This window comes from Labeo rohita, chromosome 6 (assembly GCF_022985175.1).
Source record: "Labeo rohita strain BAU-BD-2019 chromosome 6, IGBB_LRoh.1.0, whole genome shotgun sequence".
NCBI lineage: Eukaryota > Metazoa > Chordata > Actinopteri > Cypriniformes > Cyprinidae > Labeo > Labeo rohita.
The window spans coordinates 25,427,690-25,450,248 of record NC_066874.1 but is presented as its reverse complement, the minus strand read 5'-3'; the positions used below and the strand labels follow the sequence as shown (position 1 = coordinate 25,450,248).

At 38.7% G+C, this 22,559-nt stretch overlaps 2 protein-coding genes across 6 annotated transcripts; one reads left to right on the top strand and one right to left on the bottom strand.

Annotated features, from left to right (window-relative positions):
* The first annotated feature begins 338 nt into the window (after window positions 1-338).
* Window positions 339-9,043, top strand: LOC127167165 (PPARGC1 and ESRR induced regulator, muscle 1). Its single transcript, XM_051113027.1, has 4 exons — window positions 339-447; window positions 4,457-6,889; window positions 8,079-8,195; window positions 8,336-9,043. The coding sequence occupies exons 2-4, from the start codon at window positions 4,462-4,464 to the stop codon at window positions 8,401-8,403; spliced, it is 2,613 nt and encodes an 870-aa protein (XP_050968984.1). The 5' UTR covers window positions 339-447; window positions 4,457-4,461; the 3' UTR covers window positions 8,404-9,043.
* rereb (arginine-glutamic acid dipeptide (RE) repeats b) lies at window positions 8,256-22,511 on the bottom strand. Of its 5 annotated transcripts, XM_051113019.1 has the most exons (18): window positions 22,146-22,511; window positions 21,268-21,316; window positions 20,525-20,649; window positions 20,263-20,362; window positions 19,895-19,993; window positions 19,700-19,780; window positions 19,459-19,612; window positions 19,220-19,312; window positions 18,057-18,253; window positions 17,803-17,979; window positions 17,602-17,715; window positions 15,429-16,594; window positions 15,062-15,308; window positions 13,044-13,734; window positions 12,826-12,966; window positions 11,981-12,158; window positions 10,729-10,764; window positions 8,256-10,634 (listed from the first exon to the last, which is right to left on the bottom strand). In XM_051113019.1, the coding sequence occupies exons 1-17, from the start codon at window positions 22,169-22,171 to the stop codon at window positions 10,737-10,739; spliced, it is 3,666 nt and encodes a 1,221-aa protein (XP_050968976.1). In that variant the 5' UTR covers window positions 22,172-22,511; the 3' UTR covers window positions 8,256-10,634; window positions 10,729-10,736. The 5 variants fall into 5 exon arrangements, with proteins under 5 accessions (XP_050968976.1, XP_050968978.1, XP_050968974.1 ...); XM_051113021.1 differs by lacking the exon at window positions 10,729-10,764 and having other exon boundaries at window positions 12,871-12,966; window positions 22,146-22,508; XM_051113017.1 differs by lacking the exon at window positions 10,729-10,764 and having other exon boundaries at window positions 22,146-22,505.
* Window positions 22,512-22,559: the final 48 nt, after the last annotated feature.

The window sequence follows — 22,559 nt, the reverse complement described above, 5'->3', positions numbered from 1 at the left end:
AATATATACAAATATTCTTCTAATTTATAATAACACTTCACGACACTATATGACACAGTCAGACTTTTATAACCAGAGATAAGTGCCGATTGATCCTAACTTGTTTTCACAGTGCTACTTCCTTTAAACCATAAAAGTGCAGGATTTTCCGTCAAGCATGTTGTTCAAGGATTTAACCCTTTATAGAATAGCAGCTTAGCTGATCAGTGACAGATTTGTACCATCTCCCCAGAGAAACCCTATTTATAAATATGAAACGGAATGCCCCTTTGAGAATGCAGGACACACGCACACTTCCATGTGATCAGACACATAGCTCTATTTATATCAGACCTGGACGCCGGGCCCCTCTCTCCCATATGCAAGGGCATTGGGGTTTTGGAAGGTGTGCCATACCAATGTCGGATCAACACTGAAGTGTTGCGAAAGCATAACTAACGACTAAAGGTAGGAAAAACATAAAGTAGATGAGATGTTAAAAAGATGTTTAATGGAAGCTGACTAGATGCAGAGTTTGCAGAGCTAGCTGTTTTTGTGTTTTGTGTTTGGAAATATTTTCCACTGGCCTGTGCTGTGTGTACTAGTGCTACTGTAGGCTACCAAAATGAACCACTTAACCATGTACGCAATGGAAAAGGACATCATGCACAGGGTATCATTAATATTAATACGCTAATAAAGAACTAAAGATTCAGTGCATAAGATAATAGCTGTATCAAATAATAACTGCACAGCAGTTATGATATTCCTGGGAAAGAAAAAATAAAAATGAGTATAGCTGAATGCATTATGCTAATACTGTATGCTAAATGCATCTCCACGTGTGTTTGTAAGGAAACACCCCACAAGTTAGATAAGATAAGACTGTTTCTGACTAAAAGGTTGTAAAATGTGATCAAAAAACATCTAGGTCATTTCTAAGCAATTGGTCCATGCAAAATATTTGTTAAAGGCAAGTCACCCAAAGCTGATATGTTTTATTTGGGGTTATTTCCGCTCACTGAGTTGTTTTGAATTGGTACAGTCTCCTTTGGAGTCAGCTTACAGTCAAAACAAGATCATCCTCACAGGGGCTTTGGAGACAGTTTGAGTGCTTTACAGTGTTTTGTTTAAAATATTTCGGGTTTTGCGTTACTTTGTGACCAAAGGATAAGATGTTTGGGCTCTCACCTGTTGCATTTGAATGACCTACTAAGGAGATTTCATTTTTTGAACAACTGAAACTTGTTTTCTGTGCAGTTGCTTTTAGTTTTGTGTGTGGTGACCACTGTCAAAAATGTTAATGTTCAATAAAGAGGCAGTTTTTTTATTTTTATTTTTCTTCTTTTTAAAATAGTTCTATTTAGCTGATCAGTATAGATCTTTACATTTATTCTTAATGTTTTTCATTTTGTAACTAAAAATAAATCCTCACAACCACAATAAAATCTATTGTTGCTATTAGTGATAGTGTTTGCATCTGTCATTTGTGCAACTTTTAACCAACAGCTTATATGTTAATTTAGGTTTACATGCAAAGGTAAGGTGAAACCTGTAATGCCACATCTTAAGTATAGTCTGTCTGAAATTAAACTGTGAGTGTTTCTCGTTTTGGGAAATTTTCACAGAATACTTTTGTCACACCCCTGTGGACTGTTTTGTTGGTTTCTCCTTCTTGTGCCCTTATATGGTCTTTCCTGTTCCGTTCCTTGTTAAGTCTTTATTGGTTAATCACCTACACCTGTCTTTGTAAGTCTTATTCAGTTCAGTGTTTGATGTCAGAGCTTAAAGTTATGTTGGTGTGTGTTTCCCTGCTGTTCCTGTCTGGATGTACCCTTTTTGGATTTTATTAAAGCCCTTTTGTTATATTTTGTTTCTGTCTACACACAGCGTGACAACTTTAAGATTCTTAAATTATTTTTGGATGTCTGTTTATTTTTTATACTGTATAATTCAATTTCAGCTCTTGTTGGTCAGAAGCAGTGTTGGGGAAAGTTAATTTTAAAAGTAATGCATTACAATATTGTGTTACTCCCTAAAAAAAAAAGTAACTAATTGCTTTATTCGGTTACTTTTTTTTATGGAAACTAATGTAGACATCTGGAAAATCTTTTAGCTAATGTAAAAGCCCTTTAACACCATGACATGAGCCTCAGCCTTTCTGGATTGCATGAAGAATAGGATGCAGCAGAAGAAAATTCAACACTCTTCAGCAATAACAATACATAAAAAACCCCACAAATGTTGTTTATCCAACCCGATCTCATTGCAATTCGTATATATTTTACAAGGTGGCTAATTCGTACACCCTCACTCGTACAAATTCATACAAAGTATTTTACATGTTCCTCAATTTGTATGAATTTGTACAAATGACCTATCCCTAAACCTACCTGTCATTGGGGTCTAGACAAATCATACAAAATTGTACGAGGTTGTACGGATTCGTACAAATTAGCCACCTTGTAAAATAAGTATGAACTGGTTGTGAGATAGCATTGGTTTATCTAAAGAAGTTGGTTAAAGAATTTTTGTATTATTTAACATATTTAATTAATTGCAGGTTTGCGTCACATTCTGAGATTTTTACTGTTTATATTAATTTAGAGGTGAGATGTGTAAATGCATGTTCACATTTAGTCTAGAACTACAGTAAGCATCATGTTTACATACACTGTAAAAAAAAAAAAAAAAAAAAAAAAAAAAAAAAAAAAAGCCACAAAAATTTTCGGTAAAGAAACGGCGGCTGTGATTGCCAGAATTTAACCGTTAAAAATATGGTAGCAACGTATTAGGATTTACGGTTTCAATTAAAATTTACATTTAAATACCGTAATTTCATTAACTAATATAATGTTAATGTACCAACCTAGTGAAGTACTGAAATCTGTTTTGTACTTTTGTAATACACTGATAACCACCAAAAGCAGGTGGTGATAAGAAAGTCACATAATCAACCAAAGCAGCTTTCAATTATTAAAAGGGTCATCAGATGCCCATTTTCCATAAGTTGATATGATTCTTTAGGGTCTTAATGAAAAGTCCATAATATACTTGGGTTAAAAATTCTCAATGGTTGTGTAATACCACACCTTTTTTACCTTGTCAAAATGAGCTCTGTAAGGGTGTACTCACACTAGGCAGTTTGAACCGTGCCCGAGTGCGTTTGACCACCAAAGCGCGGTTCGTTTGACTAGTGTGAGTGCTCCGAACCGTGCCCGGGCGCGGTTCATTTAGCCGTCCCTGGCCCGCTTGGAAGAGGTGTGCCAGAGCACGGTTCAGTTGGACTCGGGCGCGGTTCGCATGTAGTGTGAGCGCTAACCATGCTAGAGCACGGAACAGGACGCGTGACGTTACGTTTTTTTCCCGATGTACGGGAACTGTAGTCGGTAATCAAAGCTGCAAAGTCCGTGCTGCACTTCAGCTGGTACCTTGCAAACCTCCTCATACCAGCAGCACAATTGCGTGAAAATTTTCGTGCCACAAAAGCAATAGACCTGTTCAGCAACAGGCTGTGAGAGGGCTGTGGACAACCGCGGACCAAACGACTCAAAATTACTATCCACAAAGTAACCAGAGCGATGGACTACATTGCGTTCAGCGAGAGCGCCGCTCTTCCTGTTTATCCTGAAACCGTCGTACCATAATGACGCAAGCGTGCTCCGGCACGAATGCTGAAACCCTATGTGAGTGCAGGCCAGAGGGGGAGTGGGGAGGGGGGACAATCGTACTCGGGCCCGGTTCACGGCAACCATGCCTAGTGTGAGTACACCCTAAAAATCATCCTGTTCTGGTCGAGGCTGCTTTAAATGTTAATGAGCTCTGCTCACCCCGCCCCACCCCTCTCTTCTCTCTGTGGAGTGATTACTTTAGCCGCTAAACTTGCTAACTAGAAGGTTATTAGGAAAGGTGATTGCAGAGATTCATAAAAAAAACCTTATAGTCACTTATGCTGTGGGTGAAGCTGGATCACGAATATTTTGCGCGAACATAGACGCGTGTAGATCAGGAGGTGCATTCCCTTCACAAACAAATGTAACCCACTGCATCTTCAGCGCCTCAGATGTTGGGAGTAAATGACGACCACCATGTTCATTATTACATCCAGCAACACAACACCTCAATTGCTCAATGCAGGGAATTCTGGGAATGTCAATTTATGGTTATTCACTGTAAATTTTACGTTTTTGAGGGAGATGTCCAATACAGTTTTTACTGTAGCATTTTTACAGTATTTTACCGTTAAATTCAGTGCACATAATGCCTCTGCACTTACTAACAATTTCTCTTAATATAGAGACAGGAGAGCTGTCAGTCAATAAATGGGAAAACAAAAAAATGGGAAAACATCACTTGTAATGCGTTACCATCAAAATTGGTCAGACGTTTGCATGAATGACAGTAAACTGTATGATAGTGTAATTTTTGGTAAAAAAATTCTTATTATTATTACTTATAATTGTGTTTCTTTTTTCAGATGTCATGACAAACCTTTTGAGCTCAACTGCAATGGATGACTTAGACCACAGTGTGCTGATAGCAGAGCAGGACTGGGACTGTTTCTGCACAGAGAGTGAGGAATGTAATGTTCAGCAGGCCAAGCTTGCAGCCTTAGATGAGTCTGGCTTCAGTGACAGTGACGATGACAAAACGTTCGTTCCCACTCAGACCAGCCCTGACCAACTCTGTGAAAAAGATCAAAATCAGCATCAAATAGGAGAACTTAAATCAGAACATACATCTGAGAATTCAGATTTTACTGAATATACTAGTCCTAATACAGAGCCAAAGAATACCAGCTCTGCTGAGCAGACATCTGATGCTGAAGCAAATGAACCCAGGGCTACATGTGAAGATAGCAACCTGACTGAAAAACTAAATGAGAATCAAGATAATGGAGAGAATCAATCAAGCCAAGCCACAAACAATCCAGTCTCTGAAATGTCTATAGAAGATATAAAGCATGAAAAGAGTACAGATAGTATAGAAATGCTAACTGAAGTGACAGACTGTTCACCAGTGGTCAAACAAGAGAAGGAACGTTGGTTTGTGACCGTAAATGATAGTCCAGTCCGTCTGAGAGTAAAGGATCCCCGTTCAGTCCAAAAAAAAAGAAGAAAAAAAAAACCTTCTAAAAACTTGAGAAAGAATAACGATGCGATGGAGAAGTGCTCTTCCTTAAATAATACAGAATCAGAGATATTTAAACAAGAAAATCTGTACTCACCCAATATTCAAAACGCACTTCATATCCAAGATATTAAATGTATTTTGCCCACTGGATCATCTGAGAACGAAGAGGAAAAAACAAGCCGTCCAATTAGTCTAAAAAAGGAAAGCATGACAGAAATGCCAGAAGCAAAATTAGAAAGAAATCCTGCCGACTCTCTAAATTCACTTTTAACCCCCAAACAGATGCCACAGACCCTATTTAAAGATCTCAGTGGCCTTTTGCCACAGTACTTGGATCATAGCACAGTGTGTAATATACATAACAAATCCATAGTAGATATTGTAAGTGAACGTCAACATACAACTGATAATTTAAACCACTTTAATAGTGACACAGAAGTGGAAAGTCCCAGATTTATTCTGGGTGCATCTAAACCCAATGCTCCTTCAAATACTGAAGAAGAAAGTACAGAACAGCAGGAGCCCTTGGGACAATCTTATAATAGAGAAGAATCATCCCAATCATCCCAAGAGATACAACCCTTCAGGTCAACTTCAGGTCCAACTCCACCCATATTTGCCATTTCCTCCTTTTGGGATGAAATGGAGAAATTTACAATAAATGATATCTTGCAACTTAGAACAGCCAATAACACGTCTCTACTGACAGAAAGCATCATTCCAGAAGAAAGCAGCCCTGCGGTTGAATCTAAAGACAATTTTTTAGAAGATAGCCTAGTAGACGACGCAGCAGATTCGGACTATTTCACACATTTGGATGACTCTAAACCAGACCGATCGAGCTGCGAATTCTCAACCTACTCTGATTTGGATGACGAGTTTCAACAACAACTTCACGCAAGTGCAAACCCTAGCCCTGAACCCCTTGAAGGCAAAGAGCAAACTCAAAGGTTTCTTGAGTCTGGCTTGGATTTAGAAGAAACCTGGCGAAGTGAATCAAATGAGATGGTGAAGCTGTATCCCGAGAGTGATTCCTCCCTATATTTGTATTCAGAGACAGAGTCAAAGATGCAAGACATATTTCTAACAACAAGAGAAGATAACACAAATACCTTTCTTTTAGACCGATGTAGCACAAGAAAATCAACACCTTCACCAGTTTTATCGATTTCTGATATTCTAGACAATCAGCGTCTGGAGTCTTTCTTCGAAATCCTGAGTGACACCGAAGCAGAGCAGTACCAGACTTGGATCCCAGATAGAAGCACTTCACTTTGTTTTTCACAGAGATTATCTCTGGCTGAGACTTATGATGACTTCTTCTCAGACTTTGAAGTTGGAAACTTTCTCTTTCCTTCAACTCAAGCTTTAACGAAGAGTGAGAAAACGTTGGTTCCTATCTATTCCTCTTCCCATTCTGTGGTAAAAGAACTAGAATATCCAGAGGTAGAAGAGGTGATACACTCAGATTGTGCCCCAGTTCGAGATATGAGGTGTGCAAGCCTGACCGAAACATCAAACATGTGCCTAATCACTAGCCAGAGAAGTACCTGGAGAAACCTTTCTCTGAGACACACCAAACTTTTAATGGGAAGGACCTGGTGTACCATGGCCACCTGTTGGGGTTTTCCCAATACAGATGACACAGTCTATGGTTATAGAACAAGAACATCAAGTTCTTCTATAGCTCAGCCAAAGCTTCCAGAGCTTTTTCTAGAGAACCAGGCCCTCAGACAAATAACAGAACATCAGATACATGTCGAGGCAACTGTTCCAGGTATGTTCTTAAAGAGATTCACCCAAAAATAAACATTCTGTCATTAATTACTCACACTCATGTCATTCCAAACTTGTAAATTAAAGTATTTTTGATGAAATCCGAGAGCTTTCTGACCGAAGGTCTTACGGGTTTGGCACATCATGAGGGTGAGCAATTACAGGAGAAGTCCACTTCCAAAACAAAGATTCACATATAATGTACTCACCCAATTGTCATCCGAGATGTTCATGTCTTTCTTTCTTCAGTTGTAAAGAAATGTTTTTTGAGGAAAACATCTAAAAATTTCAGGATTTTTCTCCACATAATGGTATATGGTGCCCCGATTTTGAACTTCCAAAAGGCAGTTTAAATGCAGCTTCAAATGATCCCAAATGCGGTTGTAAACAATCCCAGACGAGAAAGAAGGGTCTTATCTAGCATAACAATTGGTTATTTTAATAAAAATGATACAATTTATATACTTTTTAATGCCAAACACTCGTCTTGTCTTACTCTACCTGAACTGTTTGTTTCCGGTTCATGACAGTTAGGGTATGTCGAAAAACTCCCATCTCATGTTCTCCCTCAACTTCGAAATCGCCCTACATCGCTGTTTTACCGTTTTTTGGGTGTTTGATCTTCTTTGCATGTTCACTTTGCAAAGACTGTGTCGGTACTTCTGCAGCGATGTAGGATGATTTTGAAATGATTTTTGAAATTGAGGGAGAAACTACGATTGGACTTTTTCGACATACCCTAACTGTCTTGAGCCAGAACACAGAGTTCAGGGAGAGAAAGACAAGACGAGAGTTTGAGATTAAAAAGTATTTAAATTGTACTTTTTACATGAAAATATCCAATCGTTTCGCTAGATAAGACCCTTCTTCCTTGGCTGGGATCATTTACAACCGCACTTTGGAAGTTCAAAATCGGGGCACCATATGAGTCCATTATATGGAGAAAAATTCTGAAATGTTTTCCTCAAAAAACATCATTTCTTTACAACTGAAGAAAGAAAGACATGAACATCTTGGATGACAATTGGGTGAGTACATTATATGTGAATCTTTTTGGAAGTGGACTTCTCCTTTAATGACAGAATTTATATTTTCAGGCAAACTCTCCCCGTAAGGTTGTCTTTTTTTTTGAGAACAAACAGATGAAATAGATATGAAAACATCTACAAAGTCTGACATTCTGCTTACAGATAAAGATCACTTCCTTTTTTCCTTCAAGCAAACAGACATGTGTCTTGTTTGCATTGCTTTTGCGTCATGGGTACTGAAGTCAAGCAACCCACAATCTACTGACATGTGGAAAGCAGGTAAGATCGGAATGTGGATGATTAATTTCTGCAATGAGACACAATGATCAGTCTGTTACATATTAAATTAGGCAATTTATTCAGATAATATGAGCACACAAAATTAACATGATCCTTTTTCTCCCTCTATTGTTTCTCAGCTCTTCTGGCAAACGTGAGCGCGATATCTGCTATCCAGTACTTGCGGCGATACGTAAAAGAAGGATGAACCATAAAAATCTAGTATTAGAGCTTTCTGAGGATTTCTCACAAGGGGCCAGTGTACAGGAAAGGGTTAATTTTGCACAAATTCACAACAAACACTTTAGTAAATACACATATTAGATTGTATTCCATATTTACTAACAGTCTAATATTTTCATGTTTAATATATTCATGTTACAAAATAGGTGTTCAATCAATAAATAACTTATCAAAGGACAATTTTGTTAAAGAAAAGCATACAAAGCAAAGGAGGAAACATTAGTTTTTTTTCCGTACAAACACTTGTTCAGTTAGAAGACATATATTGCTTTAGATATTATGTTGGTATGGACCAGAAATGACACTGGTAAGTTGGTTTGCGTCAGTTATATTCAGGACTCAAGCTGTGCTATACATATTTATGTAATTCACAAGTAAACTATTTTGCAGTGTACATATAAAAAAAAACATTTTCAATGATAATCACTCTAGATGTATCTATTAATGCAAAAACATCATGCGGCCAAAGCTTAAAAAAAGCTCATATAGTTTTTGAGGAAACAGATCTGAGCACATTTTATGAAGAATATAAATTTGCACATAAAATATAGTTGGAAGTTAAGGAGGTATCAGAAAGTGCCAGAAAAATGACTGCTGCTGAGTGTCAAATATTTCTATCACACATAAGCGAAGACTGATGTCAGTGTGATCAGTGTATATGAAACAGCCTCACAAATTACGCTTACAAAAAAAATTAAGTTCATATGACATTAATGGATGAGTAAAATGATTAAAGCTGTTTGTAATAATCATGCATTCATCATTGAAATGAGTTCTGAAAAAATTCTAACTATAAGGTAATAGCAACCAGACAACACTGTGCATGTAAAGACATAAAGCCATGGATACTAAAATGAGAACGTATTTTTTCTCATTAAAAATATCCATATACTTTGTAAAATGCTAGTACAAATGTTTAGTGTTAATTCGAAGAAAATAATGACTTTTTGGCAGTTTTGGAAAAAGTGACCCATCAAAGTTCCACAACAACGGCATTACAGATAACACTCATGTCTTCTTGACACATACAAAACAATGGCACTCCATTTCATGTTTTCTATTGTTATTTCAACAATTAATAGTAGTGCACAACAATACACTTACTTGTATTGCATTAAACCGTCACAAAGTTACTTTTTCTATTGGGTTTATAATTAATTCCATCTTTTTTGTGAGAATGCTGTGCTCTTTCCCAACCAGCCTAACTATGAAAACGTAACTTACTAAACAGTAGCCCGGTTGTTTAATTGGCCAAGTGCATATGCTAGTTAGAAGCTGGTAGTGAGGATACCATTAAATATGCCATATGCATTTATTGCTAACTGCATGTACCCCTGTATAAATGTAAGGGGTGAAGTAAGAGTGACCCTGGAACTGCTCTATCAAATCGTGTCTTTAAGCATGGCGGACAACACTGCAAGCAGGTGACTGTCGGTCTGATCAGTTCCACAGCAACGTATATCTACGGCAGTAAAGCGACTGTTCTCCAGACAGGGAAAGATCAACACTACAGTCAGCATGCTAATACTCAGCCTGCATTTGGTCTACATTATTAAATCAAAAAAGAATATAAAAGAAAATATTCATAAAAGAATATGGTAATGTGGAGTTTACTACAGGTGGGTTTTGCTGTAAATTGATGAGCACTCTGAGGTATAGATGAAGAGGCTGTCAGAGAAAGGGAAGGATAAAGTATGTAAAGCATGCAATTCTTGCACACAGGTCATATGAAGGTTTTGTATCCAAATCTATCATTGCAACAGTTAATATATTATTTTAAACATATAATATTTACAATCTCAAAACAAATGTTTCAATAAACTTTGAAACTAAATTGTGATAAACTCTGGATATTGGACAGCACTTTTCAAATACTTAGTAAATCTACAGTATTGTGCTTTCAGCACAATAACGACGTTACATGGGAATTTCATTTCTTACAGAAACTTCTAAATTACAGAAATTTCTAAATAGTGTTCATGCAAGGAAAGCAAATTCAGTGTGCTCCAAAAGGCTAGTTATTTCATACAGCACAAAGGAGTCGGTCAAACGTTTATAAGTGCCAAAACAGGGATAAACCCATGCTGGGTTTTCTGAAATAAAAGGCCTAATACCCTGAACACAGAATCACTCTGTAATCCACAGTGGAGAATTTGTTCATTTCAGGACTGCTTGTCTCCCTCTTTCTTCAGACGGCTGTCAAAGAGACAACAGAACAACATGTTGTCATTTAAGCATTCAAGTAAACAGGTAATAAAAAAAATGTTCTGTGTACTGTGGGGTGACATACAGTTGAAGTCAAAAGCGTACATACACCTTGCAGAATCTGCAAAATGTTAATTATGTTACCAAACTAAGAGGGATCATACAAAGTGCATGTTATTTTTTTATTTAGTACTGACCTGAATAAGATATTTCACATAAAAGATGTTTACATATAGTCCACAAGAGAAAACATTCGTTAAAGTTATAAAAATTACCCTGTTCAAAAGTTTACATACACTTGATTCTTAATACTGAGTTGTTACCTGAATGATCCACAGCTGTGGATCTTTTTTTGTTCAGTGATAGTTGTTCATGAGTTCCTTGTTTGTCCTGAACAGTTAAACTGCCTGCTGTTCTTTAGAAAAGTCTTTCAGGTCCACACAGATTATTTGTTCTTTCAGCATTTTTGTGTATTTGAACCCTTTCCAACAATGACTTTATAATGAGATCCTACTTTTCACACTGAGGACAACTGAAGGACTCATATGCACCTATTACAGAAGGTTCAAATTCTCACTGATGCTCCAGAAGGAAAAACAACACATCAAGAGACGGGGTAAAAATATTTTGAATTTTAAGGGTAAATTTAACTTATTTTGTCTTCCGGGAAACATGTAAGTATTATCTGTAGCTTCTAAGGGCAGTACTAAATGACAAAAATATGGTATTTAGGGAAAATAAGAAAAATGTACACAAATTCTTTTCAAAAGTTTTCACTCCCCGGCTCTTAATGCATCGTTTTTCCTTCTGAAGCGTCAGTGAATGTTTGAACCTTTAGTGTGAAAAGTTGGATCTCAAAACCATACAGTTATTGTTGGAAAGGGTTCAAACACACAAAAACGCTGAAAAAAAAAAACTAAGAATTTGTGGGACCTAAAGGATTTTTCTGAAGAACAGTAGGCAGTTTAATGGTTCTGGACAAACAAGGGACTCATGAACAACTACCACTTCACCAAAAAACACAGCTGTGGGTCATTCAGGTAACAACACAGTATTAAGAATCAAGCATATTTTAACTTTCGAACAGGGTCATTTTTATAAATTCAACTATTATTTTCTCTTGTGGACTACATGTAAACAACTTTTGGCTTTAACTGTAAATTTCACAACTTTTTGCCTTTGGCACTATAAGTTCAGAAGTGTTTAAACAGAGATGAAAATGTTCACAGTCTAACTGTAAATGATTCATGCATGCTACTTCAAAGAAAAAAGAGGTTTGCAAAGTGCTTATTTACACATGCACTATAGAACAGAATGTAGAGGCCTCTGTAGTTCACCTGTAGTAGTCTTCTTGACTGGGGAGAGGTGCACTATGTAAGTGTGCATGTCCATGTAGCCACTGCTGCTCCAGGGCCAGCCTCTGCAGCTCTGCTGACTGTGCCTGCATCGCCTGCAACTGATGCGCAGCCGACATCGGAGCCAGGGGTCCTGGTAACTCTCTGGGGAATGGTGCTCCTATTAAAGAAAGACACAGAATATCTTACTTCAGTTACTCTTCCATCAAATAACTGAGAATGTTTTCCTACCGTGGGAGTGTAATGTGTATGTAGATGCTAGGTGGACTTATGAAGCAACAATAAAGCAACAACAGGTTGACAAACATTATTATGTTACATTAGAGATTGCATTATATTTCAGCCATTTTGGCTCTTTGAGTAAAGAAGGTCATTGAAAGTAATGAAAGTACTATTTTAACATTGTCCTTACTACCTTTCTGGGCCTTGAACATGTCAGTTGCATTGCTGTCTATGCAGGGACAAGAACATGCACTCTCGGATTTCATCAAAAATATCTTAATTTGTGTTCTAAAGATGAACAAGGTCTTATGGGTTTGGAAAGACATGAAGACAGAATTTCATTTTTGGGTGAACTATCCCTTTAATCTTAATCTTAAATATTAATTCCACAGAATGGATTTAAACATGGTTAAATGTGTTAAAAGGAGCATGCATGTAATGGAGATATGGCTAATCAAAAGACAGGGTGTTTCATTGCTGCTCAGCGGTGGACATGGATTACATTTGGGCCTGGCTGTATAAGTTGGAAATGTTAATCATTCAGAATTAACTCTGAACTTCCTTTTATACTAAAAGTGAAACGGGGAGTCTATTTGGTGACTCACCAAACAGAGGGTGGCGGAGCATTTCATGCTCATGGGGTAACTCACTGAGTAGGGGGTTGGAGATTGCACCAGGTGGGTAGGGGAATCGTGCCAGAGGGGGGCCAGCAGCCAATGGGTCCACCAGAGGATGAGGCCCTTGGCCTGAAAGACAAATATGTCAATATTTCCATTTACTTCATTAATAAAATGTTGTTTGCTCACATCTCTGAAGTTCTCACCTTGGTTGAGAGGGTCCTGTTGGTGCAGATGAAGATGGGAGTGTATATGTGAGTGCTGGTGGTGGTGTGGTGTAACATTGAGCATCTGTAGCCGTGCAACAGGGTCACCAGCAGCAACAGAGGCCATTCTTTCAGCATGGAGCCGCTCAGCTGTCAACCGCTCAGCGTAGCTGATTTCCGGCCGAGGGGGTGCCGCTACGCTTCGGTCCATGGCTGGGTGGAATTGGGCGAAGGGGTGAGGCCCAGCCACATGAGGCAGAGGCAGGGCTCCATGGCGGGCAAAATGCTCCATGGGATTTGCTGACGGATGTAGCGGGTTCTCCAGCTCTGGCGGTTTCACCTCAAATCCAGGCTTCATTCTTTCTCTGATCTCTCTCTCTCGAAGCTCACGGAGCTCTCGCTCTCGAAGGGCTGGGTCTGCTGCGTAGAGACCCGGCATGTGATAGGCCAACAGGTGCTCACCTGGCCCGAGTGGCATGAAGAAAGGATGGTTGCGGTTGGTGGGCGACATGACGTGAGGGCGGGCGTACTCGCTGAGTGTGCGGAGGGCTGGAGTGTCAGGGCCGAGATATGGTGGAACTGCAGCCACGGTGGTCGGGGGAGGAGGTTCGAATGACGGACGGCCTGGTTGCACATGGGCAGCAAGCAGGTGTTCACCTATTCGGCCATCGTGGGATGAGCTTGAAGCACGCTATGTAAAGAAAATCATGTTTTACAATTAGTAAAAAGACTGTGCTTGGCAAACTATATTAAATACATTTAAAACAGTGGAGGTGTGAAAGGATAAATTGATTAAAAGCATGTTGGGGACATATGCGACCCTGGACCACAACACCAGTCATTTTTTTTTTTTTCTTAACTTTTTCAAGGGTCAATTTTTTTTTAAAATGAGATTTACACATGAATAAATAAGCTTTCCATTTATGTATGGTTTGCTAGGACAAGACAATACTTGTTCAAGATAAAATCTGGAATCTGAGAGTGCAAAAAAATAAAAAATAAAATAAAAATATTTTAAAGTTGTCTAAATGAAGTTCTTAGCAATGCATATTACTAATCTTTTTTTAAAAAAATATATTTACGGAATATATTTAAAGGACATTTACAAAATATCTTCATGGAACATAATCTTTACTTAATATCCTAATGATTTTTGGCATAAAAGGAAAATCAATCATTTTGACCCATAAAATGTATTGTTGGCTATTGCTACAAAAATACACATGCTACTTATGACTAAATTTGTGGTCCAGGGTCACATATTTCACTGCAAAATCAAAACCAAACCAAACCAGCCCATTATATATTAATAAAAAGCATTCATTTAAAAATAGTACAACAAATATTATCATGATGTATAAATACTTTATAATTCAGATTTTTTTGTATTATATGACTTGGCATGACATTTTATACATGCATTAAGAAGAATTTGTAAAAATAAAATAAAATGAAATAAAATAAAATAAATAAAAAAATAACTAGTTAAGTAAACTGTATTTTTTTTAAGGAAAAAAAGAACATTATATTTATACATTTAAATTCCCAAATTAATAAAAAAAAGCATTAATTTAAAAATAGTACAACAAATACTATGATGTATAAATACGTTAAAATTCAGCTTTTTTGCATTGTATTACTTGGAATGAGATTTTATTCATTATATTAAGGAGAATTTGTAAAAATAAATAAATAAATTCATAAATAAATAAGCTTTTTATTAACATTGAAATTAATATTACATTCATACATTTATTTACATTTAAATTCAAAATAAATTCACAAATTAATAAAAAACATTAATAGTGTATAAATATTTTATAATTCGAGGTTTTTTCACACTACAGTACTTGGCACGACATTTTTCACATTACAGTAAGGAGAAGTGTTAAAAAGAAAAATAAGTAAGTAAGTAAGTAAATAAATAAATAAATAAACAAACTAGATAAAAATAGTTTTAAGTAAACTATAATTTATTTTTTAGGGTAAAAAAATTTGAAATACTCAAATATACTCACAGAGGCTTTATCGGAGTCTCTCTCCCTTTCTCGTTCCCGCTCTCTTTCTCTCTCCCTCTCCCTCTCCCTCTCCCGCTCTCTTTCTCTTTCTCTCTCCCGTCCCTGTCGAGCGCTCAGCTCTGCTTCTCTTCTGGATCTTTCAGCAGCTTCCTCTCGTTTTTTAGCCAGTTTCGAGGAGGCCAACGGTGTGAAGTACAGGTCTGTGCGAGAGCAAGAGTTGTAACCTCGATTGAGGTGTTTGATGAATCTGCAATTGACAAAAATATTTTCTAAATAAGTAAAAAGTAAGAACAGATTTATCATAAATCAGTTTGGAACTCAATGAAATATTTACATTTTCAAATATTGGCAAATGTGATTTCCATACCTTGCTGACTGACTTGCATGACTGGGTATGTCAACAACTGTCGGTACTGGAGAGGGACTCCTGCGAGGGGGAGGCGGGCTGTCGCACTCCTCCTCCTCATCAATTGGCTCCTCTTTGATATGAGCCGGTCCAACAGGAGTGCTTGCTGAGGAGGACACGGAGGGCTGATGGGCAGGGATGGGAGAATTGTAAAGAGGGAATGAAGCAGTGGACTCAGGAGCAGGGCGATTTTGTGGGAGCGCTGGGTGAGAACTCGCTGGAGCCGGAGGAGCACCACTAGTGTGACTTTTGACCTGTTGGCTCTGCGACTGAGTGAGAACGGAAGGCTGAGCGAGAACGGAAGGCTGAGTGGGGTGATTTTGCGGAATTATATGCAATGGAGGAGGCTGGGAACAAGGCAAGTGCTGTGATGGCAGGGAAGCAAGCGGTTTTAGAGCAGGAGGTGGAGGCAAATTGGGGTGGATCTGCAGGAAATGGGGTGGAGGTGCAGAAAGGTGAAGGGGCTGCTTGTGAGAAGGTGGAATCGGAGTGGTCGGAGGAGGCTTGATTTGTGATGCTGCTGTAGGGGGAAGAGGAGGAAGTGGGCTCTCTCTTTGAAGGTGCAGCGGTCTGGAAGCAAACCCTGGTGGCTGATTCGGCCCAGATGAAGGATTCTGCAGCTGACCTGGATTGTGCTGATAATGGGGCGGCACCGGGAACGACTGCCCCTGCCCTGGACACTGCACCTGCTGAGACGAGGAGTTTGAATAAGAGGTGGGGGCTTCGGGTCCCCTTGGACCGGTTCTGAAAGCGGTTGGAGATGGAACCTCCTGGGAAACCTCTACAGGTGGTGCCTTTGAGGTGGCAGTAGATGCTCCAGGTGAAGGTGCGGATGAGGATGCAGGCAGAGAGGGCTGAGGAGATGGTGGCGTTTCAGAGGGGGCGTGTGTTGTGGGGGTTGCAACTGGCTGCTGGGGTTGGGTTTGTGGGGTTGGGCCTGGTGCAGGGGGCGGTGCTGGGGAGTCTGAGTCACTTTCGTTGGCCTGCAGGGGACTGGCCAAGCTTGGGGAAGAGCTGCGGTTGTCCTGATCGATGTCTTTAGCATCACTGCTGCCATCATCGTTGGCACTGCGGCTATCGGAGCTCTCGCCTTCACCCTCACCTTCTGATGGGGAATCAGCACCCTCCTAGGTTAGAGAAACAGTGCTTATAACTAGACATTGTGGTAGAACTATATGGTATAGATATTATTACCAGTTAAGACAAATAAATGGCCAATATTAAGTCTCTGACTTGCATTCACAACTAGGGATGTAACAATATTATTAATATTGTGATATCGCGATAGCAAAATGGTCTCAGTCTCGAGGTCTTCCGGACAAAAAGTGTAGTTTTTAAAACATATATTAAACTTCTTATTCGAACATAAAAGGGCTTTAAAGTTGCGTTTTAGGCCATTATGCTTTGACACAGTATCTGTCAAACGAAATAAATTCGAAAGTCTGTTTTTACTGTAGTTTCAAAGCGAAGCATGCACTTCGTTCAGGTGATCAGCTCATGATCAGGTGTTTTCCCCACCTCAGAACGGCTCCGTTCACAGTGAATGAATGCAGAGAACTAGTTTATGCATGTGCTGTGAGTTTAGCGCGCGTTTAGGAACGCAGTGGCCAGCAGTTATGCTTTATTTTCATGGCAGATGATTACAGTATTTCACTAGATTTGCAGTAAGACACATTTTTGTGAGCCTGTTTTCACTGAAGCTGGAGTTTTCCTTCAAAACAAAAGTTCTCCTGCCGTTTCCATCAAAATAAAAGCTTAAAAGTGCATTATGAATTGCTGACAGCTAGTGGTTTAAATGGATAATGTTACTGCAGTCCAAATTCAAAATATCTTCATTTTCATTTATTTTGCAGTGCAATTGTTTTACGATATACGGCTATTACTGTCATTCTTGTTATTATTATTATTATTATATTCTAATTTGTTTGGCCTTCTTAAAACACCAGTGTGAATGAAAATTAGACTAAGGCAGTATATCACAAATAAAAAGAGGGGAGTCCCCTTTAAAGTTCAGGTACAGGTCAATTCACTGACTTTTTCGACATGAGGGTGAGTAATTAATGACAGAATTTTCATTTTTGGGTGAACTATCCCTTTAAGACTTTAAGAACTTTAAGTACAGAGTTTCTCTTACCTGATTCTTGGGTCGTTTCATGTTTTTCCTTTCTGGCTCATCAGCATCTGGAGGAGCTGACTCTCTCTGTCTTTTCACACCTTTTACTATAGATGCCTCTACTTTTATCTTCTGCTTAACACGAATAAAAAAACAAAAACAAAAGTTAAACATCACAAATAGTACAAACTCTTAACTCAGCAGGTTCCTTTTTAGCACTACCTTGTTGGTCTTCCCAGCCACTCCATTTTTGATGTCAGAGCTGGAAGCCCTGGTTGCCATAGCAGTGGAACTGGCTCTGGGGGACTGTCCATTAGATCGCACATCCTCAAGGGTGGGAGACATGCCCCTGTCAGGACTTCCAGTTGGTCTGTTGCGCCCACTTCGAAGGGATGACATCTACATGTAGAGACATAAGACTACATTTAGCATATTAGTCTTCGCATTGACACAACTAATGTGCAGGCGGGACCTACGTGGGGTGGCACTCGGCTCCGACGGGTCTTCATTCCATGTCTGACTCCCTCTTCCTCCTCTTTGACAGGTTTGAAGAGGTAGGGCGGATCTGCTGGTTTGGGAACAGGTGGCAGGCGCCGATGCTTGCTGAAGTGAGAGTGGCAACTAGAACACAGCAAGACATTGTCTCTCCCTCCATGATGCCAGTCTTTGGAGTCTGAAAAAACATTTGTGAGAGTTCAAAGTTCAAAGTGTATACAGATGTCAAAAGAGCCTTCAGAAATCATTCTTATATGTGACCCTGGACCACAAAACCAGTCATCAGGGTACATTTTTTGAAATTGAGATTTATACATAATCTGAAAGCTAGTATAGGACAATATTTGGCTGAAATACAACTATTTGGAATCTGAAATCTGAAGATGCAAAAAAAAAAAAAAAAAAAAAAAAAAAAAAAAAAAAAAGAAAAACTATTTGGGAAAATCACCTTTAAAGTTCTCTAAATTAAGTTCTTATCAATGCATATTACTAATCAAAAATTAAGTTGAGATATATTTAAGGTAGGAAACCGACAAAATATTTTTATGGAACATGATCTTTACTTAATATCCTAATGATTTTTGGCATAAAAGAAAAATTGATCATTTTGACCCATACAAGGGTTGGCTATTGGTACTCTGATGAATAGAAAGTAACAAAACACCATTGATTTGAAAGTCTTTCCTAAGATTATAAAAGTCTTTGTTACTTTTGATCAATTTAAGGCATCCATTCAGAATAAAACTATTAATTTCTTTAAAAAAATAAAAATAAAAAATCTGTAAGTGTTGTGTTGTGTTGTTTGTAATTCTAAGTAAAATATTTGACAAGAATAAAAATGTAAGACAGGACTTGATTATATCAGCTGGGAATTGTTTGGATTGTGAATGGTGAGACAAACATTTTCACAAGCCCAGGAATGTACATTATGGAAATAGCGTGAATTTTGTATCTCAAGTTGATTTCAAGCATTGCAAACCTAAGCAGATTGAATCCAGTGTAGGGTGCCTAACTGAGTACTGCAGAGAGTCACTTACAGAAGATGGTTGATGGACACATGCATATAGTCAACAAATTATAAAGTATGAACAGCATTCTCAATATAGAGGCTATATACACCACTGGAGAAGGGTAAAAAACTTACTAGTGGTAAGACAGTGACTGCAGGCTTGACCTTTGCCACCCTGCTCACTGTCCTCACTGTCCAGATCATCCTCACTCGCTGAGCTAAGCTCCACTACAGAGAGGAAGACAGCAAATGAAAAAAAATAAATTTGTTAACATTACTTCTTGTGGAGTTACTATAACTATATCAAGCTTGCTATCATGTTTTGACAGTCTGCAATAAATTAACAGACATATGGCACATAGTGCTGCACTTACTGGAAGAAGTGCGAGATGTTGCATTGGCTGCAGCTGTCGCGTTGCGAGTTTTCACTTTGCGAGACACCGGCTGTCTTCTCTGCTGCCGATGAGGTCGTGATGCCACGGCTTCGGGAGTTTTCTTCCAGTAGTAGTAGAATGTGATCAGCTCACCCTGAGAAAACAAATGTGTTTTAAACAAATAAAAGACTTCAATTCGACACACATTTATAGGTAGATTTGACATGGCAGGTTGCCATACCGTTTTCTTACTAGGTAGCAGGTCCTTACGGATCTTGAAGAAGTTTTTCCCATACTGTCTGAGACCTTTGATAAACCGTTTCTGTAATTGAACGTTAACAGATTGAATATTAACTTTGTATCTAGTAACACATATAAATTACCAGGCTGTATCAGTGGAAAAAAGCGAAAAATACAGACAGAATCAATTTCTCACCACTTCATCTTCTGACCAGCATTTCTCAATGAGTTTTGGAACTGGTTTCTTCACCAGACACTGCAGGGCTTTGGCTGCATCGTATTGGCTTTCATGGAGCTGTGCACAAAACAAAATAAAATTACATACCCGAGTTGCACTTCAAATAAATTATAGTTGAAATAGGTAAAAAATAGGATTTACTTTTGGAAAGTTTATATTGTCAGTGCCTTCAATACAAATACATCAAAGATCATAAATTACTATTGATATTCAATTATACTTACAATATTTTCTGAAAATTAGTTAATTAAATTCATTGGAATTCACTGGAATTAATAAATCAAATTACGATAAAACAGCAGAAACACAAAATTATAAGCACTGACCGTATTTAAAGCATTTAATGTGGTATCATCCCGCGAAGCTGCAAGACAACCGTCCTCCGTTGAACCTCCATCACACATCCCTGCAAAAGCTGCCATGCTCCTGTTTATTCAAAGAACAGAGAACAAAAAAAGCAGAAGGTTATGGTGAATCATACACCATGCACAGACACCTCAGATCCCTTTTTAGACATATCCTCAAGGGGTTATGAAGATAAACGTATAACAGTGAATAGGAACTGGCATCCAGCCAAGCAGCCGTTACCTAGCAGCCCGCAGGTACATGAGAAGGTCACAGTCATTGACCCCAGGTGCCCACACCAGCTCCTCATTTTCTGTGACGGATTCTGCTCCGTGAGCAGGTGGCGGCTGTAATTCTGGTAGCTTAGCCTGCATTTGACAATATATTACAATATTAAAAGTACACAAAACATGTTTTGCAAACACTTTGATTTGTCCCATTTCTACCAGTGGTTTTAAACTTTCATCGTGGCTGTTAACACTTTAAGACTGAAGACGTGCTGACATCTGACCACGGACCACAAAACCAGTCTTAGGTAGCATGTGTATATTTGTAGCAATAGCCAACAATACACGGTATGGGTGAAAATGATTGATTTTTTCTTTTATGCCAAAAATCATTAGGATATTAAGTAAAGGTCATGTTTCATAAAGTTGTTTTGTAAATTTCCTACTGTAAATATAACAAAACTTAATTTCTGATTAGTACTGTGCTAAGAATGTCATTTAGACTATTTTAAAGGTGATTTTCTCAATATTTAGATTTTTTGGCACCCTCAGATTCTATTCAAATAGCTGTCTCAGCCAAATATTGTCCTATCCTAACAAACCATACATCAACGGAAAGCTATTTATTCAGGTTTCAGATGATGTGTAAATCTCAGTTTCAAAAAAATTGTCCCTTATGAATGATTTTGTGGTCCAGGGTCACAAATAGCAAAAATTACTGACTGCATATCAGACTTTTGAAAACTGTAATCATTTTACCTGATGACTTGGTCCCACTCGAATCTCTCCTTGTGTGCTGTTCAGCTGCCTGAAAGACAACATATTATTTATTAATTGAAACATGGCTGTGCCAGTGCATTACTCAATCAGTACATTAACATTTCAAGGCTTACAGCCAAAATTCCACAGGTGAATACTAAACAGTTAAGTTACGGCTGTAATAAACAATACATGAATACAAATAGCATTTTTAACAAAAACATAATAAGTTAAAAAAAGTCCTTGTCACGTAAGCCGTTTCATGCCCCTGTTTTCCACCCTTTTAAATCGCCTCCTTTCAGTGTTAATCATAAAATGTGATTTGCCTATCAGCAGTCGCGATAATCAATCCAAATCCCGCCTACACAGCGCAACCAGCCAATCAGCGTCCGACTTCTCCGTTCCCTCCAAAGGTTATATAAACGGGGGCTTGGACGTCCAGTTCATATATTTACACATAAATCATTACATTGCTGCGTGCAGAAATCAAACACAGTGCACATTGAAATCACTACGTTGAACTTACAGTGTGATATGCACCAACACCGTTCGCTGCCTAATCAGTTTTTGCCATTATGCTACAAACAATTTCCTGGATAAATATTTACAGAGCACACGAACAAAACTAATTCGTAAGAGCAGCGCGTCGTTCAACATGCAATGCATACTTAGCAGCCAGCAACAATAGCTACACAACATCTGCCCTATTTAATCTCGTCAGGCTCTTAGCTGGCCTTTGCGTGTGTGTGGCCGAGCGAGACGAGCTGTCAAGTTCAAAATCATCTCGGTTTGCACTAGAATGCAAAAGTATTCACGGTGTCGCAAAAAGCGCGAGCGCACGCAAAAGCATACATCTGTAATAAAAAGAAGCAACAAACCTTCGCGGACTGAACAGGTCGTCCATGGCAGAGGCTGTTTCGCTAGTGTTTACAGTTTGTTTGCTGCGGCGGCGGCGGCTCAAAACTATGCTTTCCTCTATTTCATACTACTCAAAATGGAGGCTGCGCTGAGTATTTTTTCCTCAGCGCAGGCGATGACCTCAGTGTTCACGCACAGCCTACTGAGATCCCCTTCAACAAGCATAACTGAGCATGTGCCGCCGCAGCCAGCGCTAATGGGATCATCTCCGTGTCCGCTGTCTATGGAGATCAGCTTCAGGGAGATGTGTTTGGCCATCCTCCCGTGTCAATATTCACACGCCAATATGGATGTCTCAATACATTTAACCACCCTAGTCTTGATGGCATTCCTTTGCATATTTGATGGAAGGCACCATGCAGGAACGGTGAAGA